At 38.5% G+C, this 19987-nt stretch overlaps 1 protein-coding gene across 5 annotated transcripts in view; it reads left to right on the top strand.

Annotated features, from left to right (window-relative positions):
* Window positions 1-19987, top strand: part of dare (NADPH:adrenodoxin oxidoreductase, mitochondrial) — a 24931-nt gene continuing 4944 nt past the window's right edge. The window contains exons 1-7 of one of the 5 annotated variants that reach the window (XM_022085355.2): window positions 1-97; window positions 3994-4178; window positions 8093-8311; window positions 13402-13617; window positions 15730-15922; window positions 16379-16519; window positions 18972-19178. In XM_022085355.2, the coding sequence (XP_021941047.2) occupies window positions 4026-4178; window positions 8093-8311; window positions 13402-13617; window positions 15730-15922; window positions 16379-16519; window positions 18972-19178 (1129 nt within the window). In that variant the 5' untranslated portion in view covers window positions 1-97; window positions 3994-4025. The other 4 variants (XM_022085356.2, XM_022085353.2, XM_022085354.2 and 1 more) reach the window with 4 other exon arrangements.

A 19987-nucleotide genomic window follows, 5' to 3' on the forward strand; every position in this document is an offset into this window, starting at 1 on the left:
GCTGCTCGCTCACTGACATCTGTGACGGCGAGCATTTCTCATCATCATCAGCGTGCAACAGTGGCACAAGATTCGAGGGAAACCTAACGCATGGACGGTAAGAATATCAGAACTGTTATATCTTTCTATGCCCCACAACGAAACTTAAAGTCTTACATTTCTGGAACTAAAGAACGAATTTCGTTCAGGGTTACCGTTCTACACCAAAAGTTTTAATTTGTATCTTAAGTGCGTCATGTTTGTGTTGAATCAAATACATATATTTATTTTCACAGTCTATACACAAACTTATTTAAAATAATGTTGTTAAAATATTATAACATTTACAGTATAAAGTATATTATGTTATATTTATGGCGCTCCTTTATCGTAGTACGACATTACATTATTCAGCGCTTTTATTTTTGAACGACATGTTTCGATGTTTTAAGACATCATCTTCAGGTTCATCAATCTATATTATTTTAAAAACTATTATATATTTTTATACATTTTGATGCATTGCATTTATTGATCTTTTAGTATAAATATAACATAATATACTTTATACTGTAAATGTTATAATATTTTAACAACATTATTTTAAATAAGTTTGTGTATAGACTGTGAAAATAAATATATGTACCAAAAGTTTTGTTCTTAATAAATTAGTACAGGCATTCCTCGGAGATATTGCGGGTTAGTTTCCAGACCGCAATAAAGCGAGTCACACGAATTCTTTGGTTTCCCAATGCATATAAAAGTTATGTTTACATTATAATGCAGTCTATTAAGTGTGCAATAGCATTACGTCTACAAAAAAACAATGCGAAAACATCGCGAGAATTACCGAAATGTGACGTAGAGACACGAAGTGAGCTCATGCTGTTGGAAAAATGGCGCCGATAGACTTGCTCGACGCAGGGTTGCCACAACGCTTCAATTTGTAAAAACAAAAACGCAATATCTGCGAAGCGCGATAAAACGAGGTATGCCTGTATGTCTTTCTGGGATTTATCCAGCGTCTAGCAGTGTAAAAATTAAAATTGTAAAGTTATTCAACTTCAGATGACCTGTGGAAAGACGCTCTGGTCGAGTTATTCTCGACTTTGAAGAAAGTTGGTAGGCCTGAATGATAAAATATAAATCTTGTCTCCTTGCAAGAATAACGCAATAAATTTACCACCAAGGGTTGATCCTATTAGAGAGTTCAGTGCCACAAGGACGTACACGTAGATATTATGCTGTGATGTGTCTAAGACGATCCAGTATTTAGTTAAATAAAGATTTAGATCTGCGCAGACAGGAAATGTCACTGCACTTTTGCAGTTGAAAGGACTTTTGACAAAGCGTGACAAATTACGAATGAGCGGTGAAACAACCCGAAAGCGAGCGATTTTCATTTGTTGATGTTTTTAAACGTAAATGCAGATGAAACTAAATACATGGACGTAATACGGGATCAGCACCATCCAGAAGGGCAGAACATCGTGTGAAAATGTTTCAAAATTTAAATATCTGGAAACAGAAATAACAGGTAGAAATGAGGTCCATGACGAAATTAAGAGAAGAATTCATTTGGAGATCGATTTTTTATTCAGTTAAAAAACTGTCATCATCTCTTTTGCTATCCAAAACATAAAAAATAATTTTACCTGTTGTCTCGTATGGTTGTGAAACGTAGTCTCTTACGTTAAAGGAAAAACGTAGATTACAAGTGATTGAAAACAGAGACGAAATATTTGGGAAATTTAGAATATCGCATACGAGGATCAGCGTGAATTGAACGCAAGGATAGTGAAATCTAGGAGGCTGCGATGGGCTGGACATGTAGCACGCATAGTAGGGTAGGCAAGGGTACACACAGAATTTTGGTAGGGAATCCTGGAAAACGAGCACTGGGCAGACCAAGAAGGAGATGGGAGGATAACATTAAGATTGATCTTAAGGAGGTGGGCTGTGAAGATGGTAAATGGATGGAGTTGGCTCAGGATCGTGGCTGGTGGCGAGGTTTGGTGTTGTCGGTGTAGGACCTGCGGGTTGTACTACCAGTTAGTTAGTTTGTTTGTTGGTTTTTATTGTTTTTAAACATTAACTTCATTCGGAAACCTCGTGTTTCTACTTATATCATGTCATATTTTATAAACAAAATTCAATTTGTTATTATTTGATTCTGGATAATAATTATTAGGGCTACATAAATAAATCAGTGTTCAGTTAATATAATTGATCATTTATTGTCGTACATTCGGAAATGTGCCCGAATTTATAACTTGTGTTGGGCAAGGCCGTGGTCTAGGCAACACGGAGTTTTCCTCCGTGGCATCCCAACAATTATTCCATTCACACACAGAAGAAGGCAATGGCAAACCACTTCTGGATCATCTGCCAAGAACGTATATGAACAGGTCCCAGTCCGAGAAAAGGATGGAAGGATCCTGTTCATATGGACTTGTCGTCAGACAGAACACTAAATAATAATAATAATAAAAAATACATCAGATATACAGACAAGAAACTTTTAAAGGAACTCTTCTGTTGCTGATGAACATATCGATCTGGTTCATATGTGTTAAACCAGTTCACATACATTCGCTTTCTTCCAGAGAACGTAGTTTCAGAATGTTTTGTAGTTGTGAGTTTTCGTGGTTCGTTGAGATTAATACTTGCTTGTTGGTGGAATAGTATTTATCATTTTTACCGACTGAACTACGCTACCGCCACTCTGTCATAGTGTCGCGGGTATGTGGCAGCACCATACGTATAAACGTTTCTGAAGAAAATCGATTGATGAGGTCGATTGTTTTAATGTTCGAATTAATCTGCTTTTATTCGATTGTACCCGTCCTTAGGTAATGGTGTTTCTGTTGTTTATTGTTTTGGATTGTGCACGGAAATAGTTTGAAATGAAAAAGTAATACATTAAAATAAATACCATTGTGTGATTGTCTATATCCTGTAAGGGTCTTTATAATTTGATTTTGTGGCGAAAGAACGCACGTAAGCATTGAGTTGAGCCGCTTGGAATTGATATTTGTTTGATATATTCCAATTTTTCACTGAACTGTGCATATTATCGTCACTGAAATGCCTCAGAGAAATAAGTATAATCCAGGCAGCTGGAGAAAGATAAGATAAGGGAATGAGTCGGTGATAAAAGTATAGATTCATTACAACTGAGAGGTTATGTTGCAAGTGAGAATCAACGGGTAAGATGAATGTTGTAAAGAAGTTACTTTAACGTAGTAATCGTGACAGACATTTCGTTACTATTAGAAAGTAATGTAACACGTAGCTAAATAATATTTTCTCTAAGTAATTTTATTCTGAACTATATTAATTTGCTTTGGTATGATTTGAAGGACTATTGAGTCATATCCACTAAGCGATTAGGTAAGGCTGACCTTCAGGTTTTCTAACTCTGGCCTAAGTTTCGAGTTAGACTGTTTGTCAATATCTTTGTGTTTGAAGATGGCTGTCTTCTGGGTGTTGTGCCATGTAGTCTGGTAGAAGTTTACCAACGTTTCAGAGGTCATTGCAGCCTCCATCATCAGGGCAATGAGCCCCTCACCACCTTGATGATGGAGGCAGCAAGGACTTCTGAAATGTCGGTAAACTTCTACCAGACTACATGGCAACCAGCCATCTTCAGACTCACCACTGTGAAAACCCCAAGTTTTACTTAATCTTTGCGTTTGCACATGTATTGCTACGTTGGTCATGATGTACATCTGTTGTAGCTACAAAACCACTGTTGCAATGCAGATCTCACTGTATAATGTTGCATGCATAGTCAGAAGGTATTTTTCTTTGTATTTTGCTAAATATTCACCACATTGAAATATATTTGTAGGTCATAAAGGGGTCTATATTTTTGTGTCGTATGTTGAATTGTGAGAGGACAGACGTGGATGAAGAGAAGTGATGTGTCCTGACTCATTCTATCCTCACTCTACAATCCAATATCTGCGATTTTTACATAAACTGACTGAAATTTACCTTTGTTGTTGCAAGGTATTCTTGTATAGCCAAGCTCGTTGATCAGCATGAGGCAGTTGCTTCTGTGGGTGGGGCACACCTGTAACCGTCTTCGAATCCTGCCACAGAAGAGATTCAGCTCCTCTGCTGCCTCAACACCAAAAATATGCATCGTTGGAAGTGGACCTGCAAGTTTTTATGCCGCACAGCACCTTATTAAGGTCTGGCACACTATCTGATTTCAAAATGGCTTATGCTGTAACAAATCAAACACTTGCTAGAATCATGGGGTTTGCTCCAGCACATTCAGAAATCTGCTGGTTTGTTTAATGTATTTTTTATTCTGAATCATAAGTACTTTTTCTGAGCACTGGTGCTGTTTACATTATTCCCCTCAAAGCAAGCTGCCATAATTTTTTAATTAGGCTTGTCTCGTCTGCTTAAAAGTGACCATGCCTGAAACATCAGGAGCCATCCTTTAATAGAAACCTCAATCTGTTACTGAAAGATGACACATTTTTATTTATGCTTCTGTTAGAGAAGAATGGAAGTCAAAAACTTGGAGTTGTAGCTTGTAAAAGGCATAGATTCAGTAGGTAATCAGAGACTTTGTGAATTTGCTGTTTGTAGCTTAATTTCTCATGTGTTTTTTAACATTTTGGAAAAGAGGATTCTGATTTTATTACACTGAAAAACATGTGCTTGAGAATTATGTTTAATCGTACAGGTAAACATTACTCAGGGGGTTCAAGGATATACCTGTCAGTAGAGTCATAACAGCCTCTTATAACTAACTAACTAACTAACTAGATGGCTTAACGAACCCGAAGGTTCATCACCGAATTAACCAAAGCCCTCCACCGGACCCTGTCCTGGGCCAACAAAATCCAGTTTCCTTCAACTCCCATCTCCCATAGATCCCGCCTGACCTTATCCTCCCATCTACGTCTAGGTCTCTGCAGCGGTCTCTTCCCCTCAGGCTTCCCAAATAGTGGACCCAACCAACCAGATGGCTTTCCGAACCCGAAGGTTCATCACCGAATTAACCAAAGCCCTCCACCGGACCCTGTCCTGGGCCAACAAAATCCAGTCTTCTTCAACTCCTATCTCCCATAGATCCCGCCTGACATTATCCTCCCATCTACGTCTAGGTCTCTGCAGCGGTCTCTTCCCCTCAGGCTTCCCAAATAGTGGACCCAACCAACCAGATGGCTTTCCGAACCCGAAGGTTCATCACCGAATTAACCAAAGCCCTCCACCGGACCCTGTCCTGGGCCAACAAAATCCAGTCTCCTTCAACTCCTATCTCCCATAGATCCCGCCTGACATTATCCTCCCATCTACGTCTAGGTCTCCCCAGCGGTCTCTTCCCTTCAGGTTTCCCAACCAGTACCCGGTGCACACCTCTTGTCCCATCCATGCGCGTTACATGCCCAGCCCATCTTATTCTTCTCAACTTAATCAAATTGACAATACTGGAGGAGCAGTACAGATTTTTAAGCTCGTCATTGTGCAGTTTTCTCCAGACCCCATCGTCTTCTCTCCTAGGTTCAAATATCCTCAACACCCTGTTCTCAAACACCTGCAATCAGTGTTCCTCCCTCTGAGGGAGAGACCATGTTTCGCACCCATACAAAAACAACAGGCAAGATTATTGTTTTGTATACTTTAATTTTCTGGTTCTTAAAAATCAGATGGGAAGACAAAGTATTTTGAACTGAGAAGTAGCAAGCATTTCCAGAATTTAGTCTCCTCCTAACTTCCTCATGAATACTTCACCAGTCTTATATGGAAAGACACCTAATGTGTGTGGAAAATACATTAAAGATTCTGATTATTGGAGTCTTATCAAGAGAGGAATGGAAACTTTTAAGATTCGAAGCAATTTATATGAATTATAATCTGCAAATTAAATTATGGAGGATGTGTTCTTACTGGGATCTGCTGTTCACACGTAAAGAATTTTTGCCATATATGATCACTAACTGTGTAGCAAATAAACGAAAGTGGATTTATGTTGAAGTGACGTAAGAATATGAAAGTTTTTGTTGCAAGCTTGCTTACTTTTGCTATGTGAAATACCAGTGAAAGAATTCTGTAACAAGTAATGAAAAGATTTTGAATAAAGATGGCTGTCTTCTGGGGTGTTGTGCCATGTAGTCTGGTAGAACTTTACGATGTTTCAGGGGTCCTTGCTGTCTCTATCATCAGGGCGATGAGTACTCATCGTCCTGATGATGTCAGTAAGTTCTACCAGACTTCATGGCACAACAACCTAGAAGACAGCCATCTTCAACTCACAGCCATGAAAGCCTCAAATCCGACAGGTTTTGAATAAGACACTACACTACTTTTAAGTATTCTTGAGACTGATAAAAACATCATTTGGTAGTTAACCCGTCGACGTGGTAGTTTAAATACCCCGCATATACTGCTGTCGTGCTGTTCCTGCGGTAGTATTTTTTAAATGCCCGTTTAAATTTTGCTGTAAAATACTCTTTTGTTCATAACTTTTGAACTATATGAGATATAATTATGAATTTTTCACTGAAATCCTCTTAAAAGATGGTTTGATAATCTTACCTTATAAGATGAGATGGGTGAGCAGTGGAAGCAAGTCGATTAGAAGTTTAGTTTCAGAAAAAAACGGAGTGTACAACAGCTGGTTCTTTGAATAGTAAGATCTAAGTGTAGGCTTTTGCACAATGCCCATCAACATAAATAGAGCCAAAAGAACGTAAATTTCGTCCACTGTAACATCTTGCCACTTCCTAATCCTAGAGCGAAATGTGAGAGGATTGGCACTTTTTGATATTTCTTGCTGAGCATATCTGTTGGTTTGATCAGCAATGTGCTGCACAAGTGCTATATCGAAAATATTTTCGAATAAACTCACGACATCTAGTTCAGCAGTGTCGAACTGGGGACCACATACATTACAAAATGCTTCTCGTGAAGCAGGAAATGAGTCTATATTTTCCCACAAAAACATGTTGGAAACCACACCTGCATGTACGATGTAGTCCTGTCGACCACGTCTACCATTATCACAATCACTATCGCTAAACACGACAGTTCCCGGTGTCACAAACTGTGTATAATCAATGTCAAATACACTATCATCGTCCGAACTATATTCACTTATACTATCATCTTCTAAAACTTCATTTAAAACTTGTATTTCTTCAAGCTCCGTCAAGGGTCGACTTGTCGAAGAGAAAGCCATTGTAAACTACCAGGTCAGGCGTTTATTTTTAGACTCTCCCTTGCAGGTCATTGGAATGTAACCCTGTTGCCACATGTATACACATAGAGCTTTATTTCCACAACAGGCGAGAAAAAACCTCATCGCGTTGGCGTTATTTATTCCATACTTATGGGCGTTTTAAATTAGGCTTTGAGGCTCGCGTGTTTATACGTAAATCCACAAGAACTTTAATTTAAATGCCCGCGTGTGTACACGTAAAACCACGTCTGAGGGTTAATGAAAGTTACCTGTTCAGTTATTTTTTTCTTAACTGTGCTTTTAAATTAGATGGTTATGTCCCTTTCCTCAAATAAATTCATAATCCTGACAGAATCAGGTTATTTTCATAGGGAGATTATATCAGTCTATTTGAGCCATTTGTTGCCATTCGTATAAGTTTTTGACAATGACAATTCCTTTTCTAAAGTATGTTTTGAAGAATCATAAGCCGATGGTTTTAAAATTTCTTACGTGTCCAATGATTGATATTTTTATGCACTCTTCTAGCATTTCACACAAATATGGTTTTATCAATTTAATTTTTTTATTCTTATTTTTTTTGTAAAGATGGCTGTCTTCTGTATTATTGCGCTTTGTAGTCTGTTAGAAATTAACTGACGACTCATTGCTCTGATGATGGAAGCAGCAAGTACCATTGAAATCTCACCTCTTTGCGTTCATGTAAATTGTTCCTTGAATACCACAGTGTTCAGAATTCCTTTAGGTTCAAATGTTATGTTTGCGTGTTATGATATTTTTTTATTATAGTGATTAGACATGCGTAGAACCACAGAAACTTGAGTAAACAGTGCTTAATGAGGCTGTTAATGTCATTGCTGTTTTGAAGTCAGATTTGTCAGAGCTGCCACTTGTCATTTTGTCTTGCAGACGCTTCCACGCGCAGAAGTTGATATTTACGAGCAGCTGCCAGTCCCGTTCGGTCTTGTTCGCTTTGGCGTGGCACCCGATCACCCCGAAGTGAAGAATGTGATGAACACATTTACCAAGACAGCAAAAAGTCCTCAGCTAAGATTTATAGGGAATGTGACGCTGGGTCGTGACTTGTCACTGCGGGAACTCCGAGATGCATATCATGCTGTTTTGTTGGTAGGTAGAGAATCACGGTGCCAGAAACACATTTAGCTAAAATTTTGAGGTATGGCTATTCAAGTTGTTGGTAACCAAATAATATTTACAGCTTTGTTTTTGGGTGTCACCAGGGAAGTTGTACACTGTGTTGACAGGAATTGTGATGCTGGATAGATTATGGAGGAGTAACCAAAATCTGTGTGTTTCATTGAGCCTTAATTTTGAAATTCATTTTTATTTTCTATCCTTTTCTCATGTTTTCAAGAAACATGAGAGGTTGGCAATTGGTCTATGAAGCTGATTTTTATTACTTGTGTTGACACTGTGTACAGCAGAATTAGTTTTAAAGAGTTCTTGGTTATTTACAATAAAGTTCATTAACGAGAATATGTATTCAGATGGAAGAGCTAAGATCTCTAATCTCTTAAATAGAATTCTAGATGAATTTCTAGGTTTTACACCAGCCATTAATCTAATAATATTCTTTTGAAAAGTAAATATCTTTTTGATGTTTGATTAACTAACCCCCCCCCCCCCCCCCCCCCCAAATTATTCCATACATCATTATAGAGTAAAAAGTTGCAGTGGAACGACGGTTCCGGAGAATTTGACGTAAATACGTCTATACGGAAAGGAAGTTTATATAGTGGCTTTATTCTAAATATTTTCTTTATACACGCTTTACAATTGATTTAAGTTTGAGTAAGACAGTACTGCCTACCTTGAATTAGATAAGATAAGTACTTGTGATATTGTAAAACGTTTTTACCAGCACAAAATTACCTAGTCCATGACGCACTTCTTCTACAAGCGATTCACAACTCAGCTCTTTGCGCAATAACGAAAGGGGATTGTTGGCATCAGTAAAGTGATACAACAATGCGGAATAAACAGATGACGTAACAATTAGAGTAAACAGATCTTACACATTTTTCTGTCGCTTTTTCGTAACGCTTTTTTTGCGGAATAACACTGACCCTTCCATATAGACGTATTTACGTCAAGAAAAGGCAAAATATACCGATCTGAGTGTGTCAGTGTTGCTGACATGTAACAGAGATCTCACTGCGTAACATGCTCCACTAGGCTGCCGTCACACTGCAAGCGTTTTCGCGCAAATTAACAGTCGGGCGTTATCGAGTGAGTTCGGTCGAACTATCAAACACGTTACAAGGTCTGTAACTGGTCACACTGCAAGCGAAGTTATTGCGCGTACCGCTCAACATCGCTTGTCTTTCAAACAGGTTTGTTTTTATTCGCGCGAAGAGATGGATACTGAAGAATTAATTCATCTTGTGTTCAATGAGAAGGCTTTGTGGGACCAAAACATTAAAATTTATCACAACAGAGAGGTTTCAACGAAGTTATGGTAAAACGTTAGTGAGGTTATGAATGTTTCAAGTAAGTATATATTGCATTTTAAGTTTATTTCAAACTGTTCCTTGCTACACCAGTACAAATTCTACATTTATGTTTGTTGAAGCAGTGGATTGTGTGTGGCACAGATAATTAGGGAACGTTGAACTGTTGGATAATGCTACCTTCACTACTGTTAAAATAGTTTTTAAATGCATCTCTGATGTCACAAGCCTGTTGTGCTGACCTATTATTTGATCGTGATTTGTTTATATTTATTATGCTTGCATTTTGTGGTGTCGACGATGTAACAGAAGGATCATAAATACCTTCCTTCCCAATAAAAATATTATGTAACAAGCATATGCACTTAATGATTACATCAGCTTTATCTGGTTTAGTTTCAATACACTTATTAAGTAACCTCCGTTTGGCTGTAATTATACTGAAGGCACATTCTACTGTTCTCCGTGCTCTGGAGAGTCTGTAATTATAAATCTGTTCTTCCCTTGATAAATCTCTTTTTGAATATGGTTTCATCAGATAAGTATTTAAAGGATACGCGTCATCACCTAATAAAACATGAAGTGACACATAAGTTTGAGGGAGATTTTCATTTCGTGCTAATTTCAGTGATCCATTTTCGAGGGATTTGTAAAAACTTGATGCAGCGAAGGTTCCTCTGTCACTCTGTTTTCTGTACCTGCCTATATGAACACATACAAATTTATAGTTTGCGTCACAAACAGCTTGCAAAACAATGGAAAAAAATTGTATTTATAAAAGTGTGTGCCCGATTTCAAACGGCTATGTTTCCCATCAATGCAGCCCACAAAATTAGGAAAATTCCATTTATCAAAGAATTCAACAGCATTTTTCTTCAGTAATTCTTCTGAGGGAATTTTCATATGTAATGGCTGTAGGGAATTTCATATTGCTTCACAAACTTCATATATAATCTGTCTTATGGTATTGTATGCCATTCGAAATGGAAAACTTAGTGAATGAAACCCAAGAGCAGTTGATAAGAATCTAAAAAAAAGTAAAAATATGAGTATACAGAAGCACAGAAATTTTCGCAAACATTTACAGGCAATGTCAAAACAGTAGAAAACCTTAAAATCAATAAACTACTTGCAATAGTTACTTTATATTAATTTACTGATAAGGTTGTTTAATTGTAGGTGAAACTGCAAAGTCTATGTGGAAAAATCTACGTGATACGTTTAGACGAGAGTTTCAAAGACTTCAGCAGGGAAAACGTTCCGGTGAAAGTGGTGGTACAAAGATGTCAAGCACCTGGCCCTATTTTCGAAAATTTACTCTTTTTATCGGACCAGATGACTCCAAGGACATCCTGTGGGAATATTCCAGGAAGCTCAGCAGTTGATACCATTGTTGATGGCAGTAGCGTAAGCACTGACAATCAAGAGATTGAGAGGGAAGAGAATGTGTTAACTGAACAATCTTGTGATATCGGAGAGTTGGCAGAACCAGGTTCCCAATATATACGTGCACCTGACGATCATAATGCAAAAATTGTGACTGCTAAAAAGCCAACGAAGAAATGTAGGCAAAATATTGAGGAAAAATTACTAACAGTGGAACACGAAAAATTGCAGATTTTAAAAATGAAGTATGGTAATTCGGCTTCAGTCTCTCTTGAGCGAGACAGTGACTACGAATTTTTAGTAAGTTTACTGCCTTTTTTAAAAAATGTCAGTCCAAACAGAAAGATGAGAGTTCGTATGAAATTACAGGAAGTTTTCATAGAAGAGGAAGCGTTATCATCAGGATCATCATCATCAGTAGTGGCGTCCACACCCTTCTCCTTTCAGTCACACTCTGCCAATTCGGGAAGCTGTGATTCATATGAACAGACTGATTTTGGTCACTCATCATCACTTCCAAATTACTTTATCACTTTTCAGTGAATAATTATCATTTAAAGAAATGAACGAATGTTTTGGTGTATTGTAACTTATAATAATAGATTAGATTTTGGTTTCTTAAGAATTGTAACTTCTTTTGAAAATGAATACAATAAAAATGTACAAGTAAAAAATATAACAAAGATAAAAACAAGTATGGAAAATCTTACCTCAGTGCCACTGTTAACTGTTCTGATGGTGAAATACAGTTTCAGAAATTACTCTGCTTTTTTATTGCTTCCTCAATAGCATTTAATATGTATTGGTATGTGTTCAACGACATCCTGTAATAGTCATGAAAGCAATTTATCAAAAAGTGTGTGAAATTCACTTTCACTTCTGTCATTCACCCAACATCGTCGTACGTTCCTTCCGGCTACTAAAAGCTTAAGCAAACTGTTCTCTGACAGATACATTTCTTCCTTGAGCTCCATTTTCATACTGAGGCTCGTACCACAAACGTTTTGCGCGTTATCGCTTGCAGTACTACCACAATAAGTTTGCCTGAACTTGCTCGACCGTCAATTCGCATGAATACGCTTGAAGTGCGACTGCAGCCTTAGGTATCAGTTTATCGATATGATTTGTCAAATTTAGGTAATTATCAATTTGTAAACCTAGGAATTTTGTATTTATTGACTCCTGTATATACTTCCCATTATAACCAATACTTAAAGCATACTGTGGTGAGAAAAATTATGGGTTCTGTTGAAGTATTTATTGGTTTTATTGTTGGAAGAAGATCATTTATGTATGTTATAAAAAGCAAGGGCCCTAAAATTGACCCTTGGGAAACTCATGTTTTATTTTTTTTGTATCTTAATTGCGTCATGTTTGTGTTATATCAATACATATATTTATTTTTCCAGTCTATACACAAAACTTGTTTTAAAATAATGTTGTTAAAATTATTTATAACATTTACAATATAAATTGCATTATGTTATATTTTATGGCGCTTTTCTGTGCAGTTTATCGTCTGTGGATATCAGACGTCCGACACATCACAATACAACCTGATAATGAACATCAAAATGCATACTCCAAATCAAGATGAAGACTGAAAATTAAAAATCTATAAACGCAATGCACAAATGTACAATAGTTTTTAAAAATATATGAATTGATAAGCCTGATGATGATGTGGTAAACATCGAAACATGTCGTCGAAATCAAAAGCGCTGAGATAAATGTAATATTATACGACACAGAAAAGCGCCTAAAATATAACATAATGCAATTTATATTGTAAATGTTATAAATAATTTTAACAACATTATTTTAAAACAAGTTTTGTGTATAGACTGGAAAAATAAATATATGTATTCATGTTTTATTCTTTCTCAGTTTGAGAAAAAATTCAGTTTTTTTAGGAGCTTTTGCTTCGACCTTTTGTTTTCTATCTGTTAAATAGGATCTGAACCATTGCGCTGCAATTCCTTGAATATATATTATATTTGATCCATTGCTGAAGATTTTTGTTGTTAGAGAAGAAACTTTCTCATTGTTTTGAAGCAAGTAAGTCAGTAAATTTTAGGCTTAACTGCAGTCTTTTTATCCTCTTGTGCCTATAACAAAAACTAAAGATTAAAATATACAAGTGTGTAATTCTGCCAGTTGTGCTGTGTGGGTTCGAAACTTCGTCTCTCACCTTGAGGGAGGTACATAGATTGAGGATCTTTGAGAACAGAATATTGAGGAGGACATTTGGACCTAAAAGTGAGGGAGACGGGTCATGGAGTGAGTCTTATATCTGTAACTCTTTTAAAAAGTCATGTCTGATATGAATGCATATAGAAGTGACTGTCACATTGTTGGCAGGCATACGGTGCAGACGAGGATCAAGAACTGGGGGTAAACGGTGAGAAGCTTAGTAACGTGCTCTCGGCCCGCAGGTTTGTGGGCTGGTACAATGGATTGCCACGTGACACGGACCTTCCTGTTGACCTGAATGTGGAGGAGGTTGCAGTATTGGGCCAGGGAAATGTTGCTTTGGATGTTGCCCGCATTCTGCTTACACCCATCGACAGACTTAAGGTTGGACTTGCTTATACAGGGTATACACCAAAGAATGGTGCGGTTTCAAAAGTTAATAAAAAAATTATTTCTCACCTTACACGGGCACAACATACACCGTCAGCGGCGGCAACTGTCCAAGTTTCTCATGTGTTAATTACAATCCTTCAATGTGTGCACCCTGGGTCACACGACACACATCCACACGGTAATCAAACTCATCCCAGACCCGGTGTAGCATGTCCGCTGTAATGGCCTGCAGTGCATGCGTTATCCGATCACGAAGTTCATGGATGGACGTGGGCAATGGTGGTACATAAACGCTGTCTTTAACGAAGCCCCAAAGAAAGAAATCACACGGTGTAAGATCTGGCGAACGGGGTGTCTCTATTTGCAGCAGAACGTCTAATCCAGCGCTGTGGAAAAACACGATTGAGAAGCACTCGTACATTCCTGTGAAAATGGAGGGGAGCTCCATCCAGTTGTAGAATGTAATCGTCATGATTGGTATTCAGTTGGGGTAACAACCAGCTTTCCAACTTGTCCAAAAATGAGTCGCCAGTCACAATTGCTTCAGCGAAGAAAAATGGGCCGTGCACTTTCTCCCGGGACACCGCACAGAAAATGTTGACTTTTTGAGAGTCACGCTGGTGCTCTATCTGTGCATGTGGTTGCTCGGTTCCCCAGATACGGACATTGTGTCTGTTCACCTTGCCACTGATGTGGAATGTGGCTTCATCGGAGAAGATCAGTCTTTCTACGAACCCATCTTCCTCCATTTTCAACTGCGTCTCCTTGCAAAAGTCACGCCTTTTCACTTTGTCTGATGGTTTAAGGGCCTGCACCAATCGCATCTTGTACAGTTTAAAACATAGCCGCTTACGCAACACCTTCCACACCATCATTTTTGGCATGCCCAATTCCCTGCTTCCTCTAGCCAATGACTTGCTGGGACTTCGCTGAAACGCCTCACGCACTCTTTCAATGTTGTCATCAGACAAACGAGGTCGACCAGGACTCTTGCCTTTACACAAGCATCCAGTTTCTACAAACTGTCGGTACCACCTGCTTATGTTATTCTTGTGTGGTGCGTCTTTTTTAAACCATGCGCGAAACTCACGCTGCACTGTAATCACAGATCTGGACACCTCAAAATGGAGCACACAGAAAGCCTTCTCCTGCTGCAACGCCATCTTTGAAACTGGCCACGCAGTAAGCATGAGAAGCGAACTGCTGGTAGCGTATGAGAAACTTGGACAGTTGCCGCTGCTGACGGTGTATGTTGTGCCCATGTAAGGTGAGAAATAATTTTTTTATTAACTTTTGAAACCGCACCATTCTTTTGTGTATACCCTTTACTTTAGGGTTCATCATTTCTAAGCCCCATCTTAGAATAGCACTCCACAGTTCCCATATAAAACTCATGTTCATGTGCTACACCTTATCTTCAAATGGAGTTGATAACAGAAAGGGTGTGATTATGTTTGCATCATAATAAAAATGCTATTACCTTATTGTAAGAGGCCAAATTATGGCTGTATAACTGTTACATTTGCAGTAAAGGAACTACCACTTCAGAAATATAGGTTAAGATCAAAGATCAGTTTTATTTGTAGCTCATTTTGTTTAAAGTTCTGATACAAATAACCATCGTGTGGGAAGAACTCGTGAATACTACTTTCCTTAAAACGTGTTTTTCTCTATAGAGGTGTCAGCAGCACTAATGATTTATAAAAATGTATTTTGTATTAACAATTCTTTGTTGATTTTACAACATACACCAGCCCCATAACCATTGTAACTTTGTTTACCGTCCCTGAAGTACTTTCAGTGTCATTTAGTATTTCATCCTGAATTTCATGAAAATCAGTCAGTCTGTCAGCTTCAAACATCATTAAATAAACACATGCACATGGACATGATGCTACAAGACTTATTCTTCTTATGAACTGAGTAAGATGGGTTAAATTAGGAGTTTACTTTTTAACATTCCTTTGTTCAAAATAATTTTGAGGACTTATTATGAAATTAATAGTTGTAGAAACATGGAACTGCAGAACCTAAGAGGAACAGGTTACACCATTGAAAAATGGAAGCAGTTACATTGTTTTAAACATTTGATGACTTTTGCAGAACACCGACATCACAGAACATGCTCTGGAGGCACTGTCACGTAGCAGAGTTCGTCGTGTGAGGCTGATTGGCCGGCGAGGTCCGTTGCAGGTGGCATTCACCATTAAAGAGCTACGTGAGATGCTGGCTCTTCCAGACTGTATCACAGTGTGTAAGCTGCAGGATTTCGAAGCTGTCCGTCCTCTAGTGCCAGGTGAGTGCGTAACCGTGGACTTAACCCACGTTGTGCCGTGGTAGAGGAATCCTATGTCATCGGAGCTTTACATTATAATGTGATAGTTTGTCATATTAATGGCCGCAACTCCAATCTCATACATTTTTCAACCCCACAGTTTTTACTGAAATGATGTGAATATGTACCATCTTAGATTTTCATGTAATGTGGTAGTGCAGTTGAAACTGAAGTTACCTGTCTTCTGGGTTGTAGTCTGGATGGAGTTTACCAATGTTTTCAGAAGTCCTTGCTTCCTCCATCATCAGGGAGATGTTGCAGGATATAAATAGAGAGTAGCGTTGAGTAGATTAGAAGCTAACCAATCATAAAAGATGTTGACTGAGGACATGGAACACACATAGACCTTTGTTTAGCAGAAGAGTTGTCATGACATATTAATTTTCTCCTGAAACAAGTCGTGTCGTGTTGGCACAGGTCTGGAGCGACCGAGACGCCGCCTCACAGAACTGCTGTGCAAAGCTGCTGACTCATCCCCGTCAGGAGACCTCGATGAAAGCAAAAGACATTTCCACTTGGTATTCTTTCGTTCACCTCTGAGCTTCTACCCCTCACCAGGTAATATTGTTTGAATAACCTCATGTGGCTATCTGTAGTGACGTACCCTTTTGGGTTACGTAGTACTGGCAAGCTGGCTACAGCGAAATCTGACTTCTTTGATTTATCAGTGTTTTCACAGCCATTTATAATTGTACAAAGAGTTGATGACTGCATATGAACTTCTCAAAGGATCTCAACATGAAGATGCGAGTCTTCTGGGTTCATGTGCTTTGTAGTCTGGTAGAAGTTTATTGATGTTTTAGAGTTACTTGTTGTCTTCTTCATCAGGGTGATGAGTGATGATGAAGGCATCAAGGACCTCTGTAATGTTGGTAAACTTGTACCACGCTACATGGTGCTACCGGGTCTACAATTTATGCTGTAACGGCCTTGCTTGCATTGCGTGCTCGGCCGAGTGCACTGTTGGTGTGGGATAGAGATAGCGTGTTCTTCCCGTGAGTCACAGGCGAATCAGTTTCAGTGCTGCTAGTAACAGCGAACTACGAATATTTCTCGTCACTAACACATGTTATTACATTAATTTTCTTACCTTAAATCACAAAAGATGTTCAAAGTGACTTCCTTGTGCTTGCAGGCAAGCTTCACATCTCGTTAACATGTTTCAAAATACTTGACGAATTGTGGTTTCCTGTTCTTCTTTTTATCCAAAACTGATCCCGTACTACAAAATTTTTTTATTAATCTCTCTATCGTGGGCCTGCTAGGAACACTTTCACCGGGAAAATGTCTGCGATATTTACGGCGGCATCTTCCGTAGGATGAATATTTGGCATATGTTTCGACTAAGAACACACGTTGCTTAATACTGTACACCATATTATCAACGTCAATCCGCGACGAGAGACGCAATGAAACTGATTCGCCTGTGACTCACGGGAATAACACGCTATCTCTATCCCACACCAACAGTGCACTCGGCCGAGCACGCAATGCAAGCAAGGCCGTTACAGCATAAATTGTAGACCCGGTATAACCCAGAAGACAGAAATCTTCATATTTACTGCTGTGACAAATTCACGTCTTAAATAGATCTCAACATGCTCATTCCTGCTTATTTTCTGTTCGTCCACTTATCCTATTTACAGAATTGTATTTAATCACAATGTAAGTCTCAGAATCATCAACACAATATACCAAGTATTTAATAAATTTGGTAAATGATTTCAGTGACTTATTTGGCTAGGAGAATGTCTGCTTTCAGTTGCCTGTAGAAAGAAAATGTGAACATGAAGAATTCTGCTGTATAAAATAATACACTTTATAGTCAGAGTTGACTAAACATGTAACAAACAATGTTCTATAATTAGTAATATTTTTTAATTTAGTCTACAAAGACACAGAAGTGTAAAAGGGCCTTGTTGATTTTCAAAATTCCTTATTATGAGGAAAGATGAGGTGAGACGTATAACTTAAATATTATAGGGTTTAAGTAATGCAGGCACAAAAATATTGGGCTTAGACGTAGGTGGACACTAAAAGAGAAAGACATGGAACTCTTAAGAGCAGCTGAAGGATGTACATCGAATTAAAATTGAGCAAATTAGAAAAGAATTAAATACAGACACAATAAATGAAACTAGGAGTTCCATGCGTAACTCATTAAGCTTCCTTTACTTTTGCATATTTCCAGTCTTAAAAGTCTTCTGTTTCTCATCTTATTTGGGTAATATATGTTTATAATGCAATGATTTATGGCTCATGGGATAGTGCACTGGACTCATACACTGATGGTCATGCGATCAGATCCTAGTCAAGTCAAATTTGATTTGTTTTTTTAGTTATGGTTTGAATCCCTAAAATTGGAGAAGACTTCAGATGTTGGCAATGCATTTTGTGGGTGCATGTTGAGAGCTATAAGTAATTTAATACATTAAATTTTCTGTATGTTAATGACCTAATCGATGAAAATTATGGTCAGGTGGTTACCACACTTGTTGCATCTTTGGTTATTACGGTACCTGTGAATAAACCGAATGTTCCATCTATGTCACTGGCTTGCAGGTATAAGGAAAACAAATGCATATACTACATGATCCAAACACTTACTGCCCCAGGAGCTGAGACAGCGAGCTACAAGCTACTGCCCCCAGGAAATAATGTTTGTAGTATGCCACCCTGAGATCATTTTTCCTTTTACTTCTAACAGCCAGAGAAAGCACAGATTTGCCATGATTATGGACTGGACTATTGGTATTAGATCCCCGACAGGGGCAGAGGATTTTTCCTCTAACTTTTGGATACAGACTGACTCTGGGCCCCACCCAGCTTCCTGTCCCGTGGGTACTGGGGTCCTTTTCTGGGGTAAAGCGCTGCCCCTGTCTAGTTCAGAGGTTAACAATGAGTATGAGCTATCGCCTCTCCCCTGTGCACCTACGTGGCGCATAATGGGATGGCTTTACTTTTTACGTAGACTGTTGCTAAAGTATGTTGACTTGGGTTGATTGTGTAGATGTGCCGCACGCAGTGGGGAGCATGAAGCTAGTTGTGAACCAGTTGGACGGGCAGCAACAGGCTGTTCCTACAGCTATCACAGAGACCGTGCAGTGCGGACTGGTCTTACGAAGTATTGGATATCGCAGCACACAGGCTGACCCTGCTTTGCCATTTGACACGGGCAGAGGACGTGTACCCAACATTTCTGGAGTAGTTCATCCTGGTATGTAAACACGCTACAAATTACACCAGTCCTTTGTCCGCAATTTATACTTAATGAACGACAGTAGAAAGGAATCCTTGGGCTTCATAACATTCCATTTGTCATGGTGAAATATGTATTTATTAACCAACTGACACTCTGGTACCTGAACCTGAGGGCTCAGTACTGCAAATACCAAAGGCTTTCATTGGACATGATTTTCAGCTAGTTTCATCTACCTCAGATTTTTACAAGTGCTCATCTGAGAGCCAGCTTAAGATATACATTACATTTATTGGTTATTTAAGTTATCTTTTCCCATCACATTTCTTCACCAGAATTCTGTATGCATTTCTTGTGACCCCCGTCATATTACACTGTTCAACAAATTTTGGGTCATTTCTTTTTATGGGCATGAAAGTAAGTTTACTTTATAGATTTTGGGGTGCTAAACATGGAAAGAGTGCTTAAATTGGCAGATTGTTTTTGAAAAAAAAAATTGTTTGTTACATTTATACAGAGTATTTTTTAGTTATACGGCAGTTAGATATAGCTGCAAAGATACCTTTCTCAAACACGGTGCCTTTTTGCCTTTAGCCTATATTTAGCTACTGAAGCATCCCTTTTCACCATCCAACAATAATCAGCTAACATGGCGGCACTCCATTTGCTTTTGTATCTTTGCTCCATCGCTGTGATATCTTGATGGAACCACTCACCATGTTCGTCGCTGACGGCACCACAGTTTGACGGAAAGAAATCCAGGTGTGAGCACAACAAATGCATCTTCAATGACATGTTGCACCCCAGTTTTTCCATAAGAAGTCAGT

Source organism: Zootermopsis nevadensis, unplaced genomic scaffold, assembly GCF_977971745.1.
Source record: "Zootermopsis nevadensis isolate Lab colony 2312 unplaced genomic scaffold, Znev_1.0 Znev_ptg000017l, whole genome shotgun sequence".
Taxonomy (NCBI): Eukaryota; Metazoa; Arthropoda; class Insecta; order Blattodea; family Termopsidae; genus Zootermopsis; species Zootermopsis nevadensis.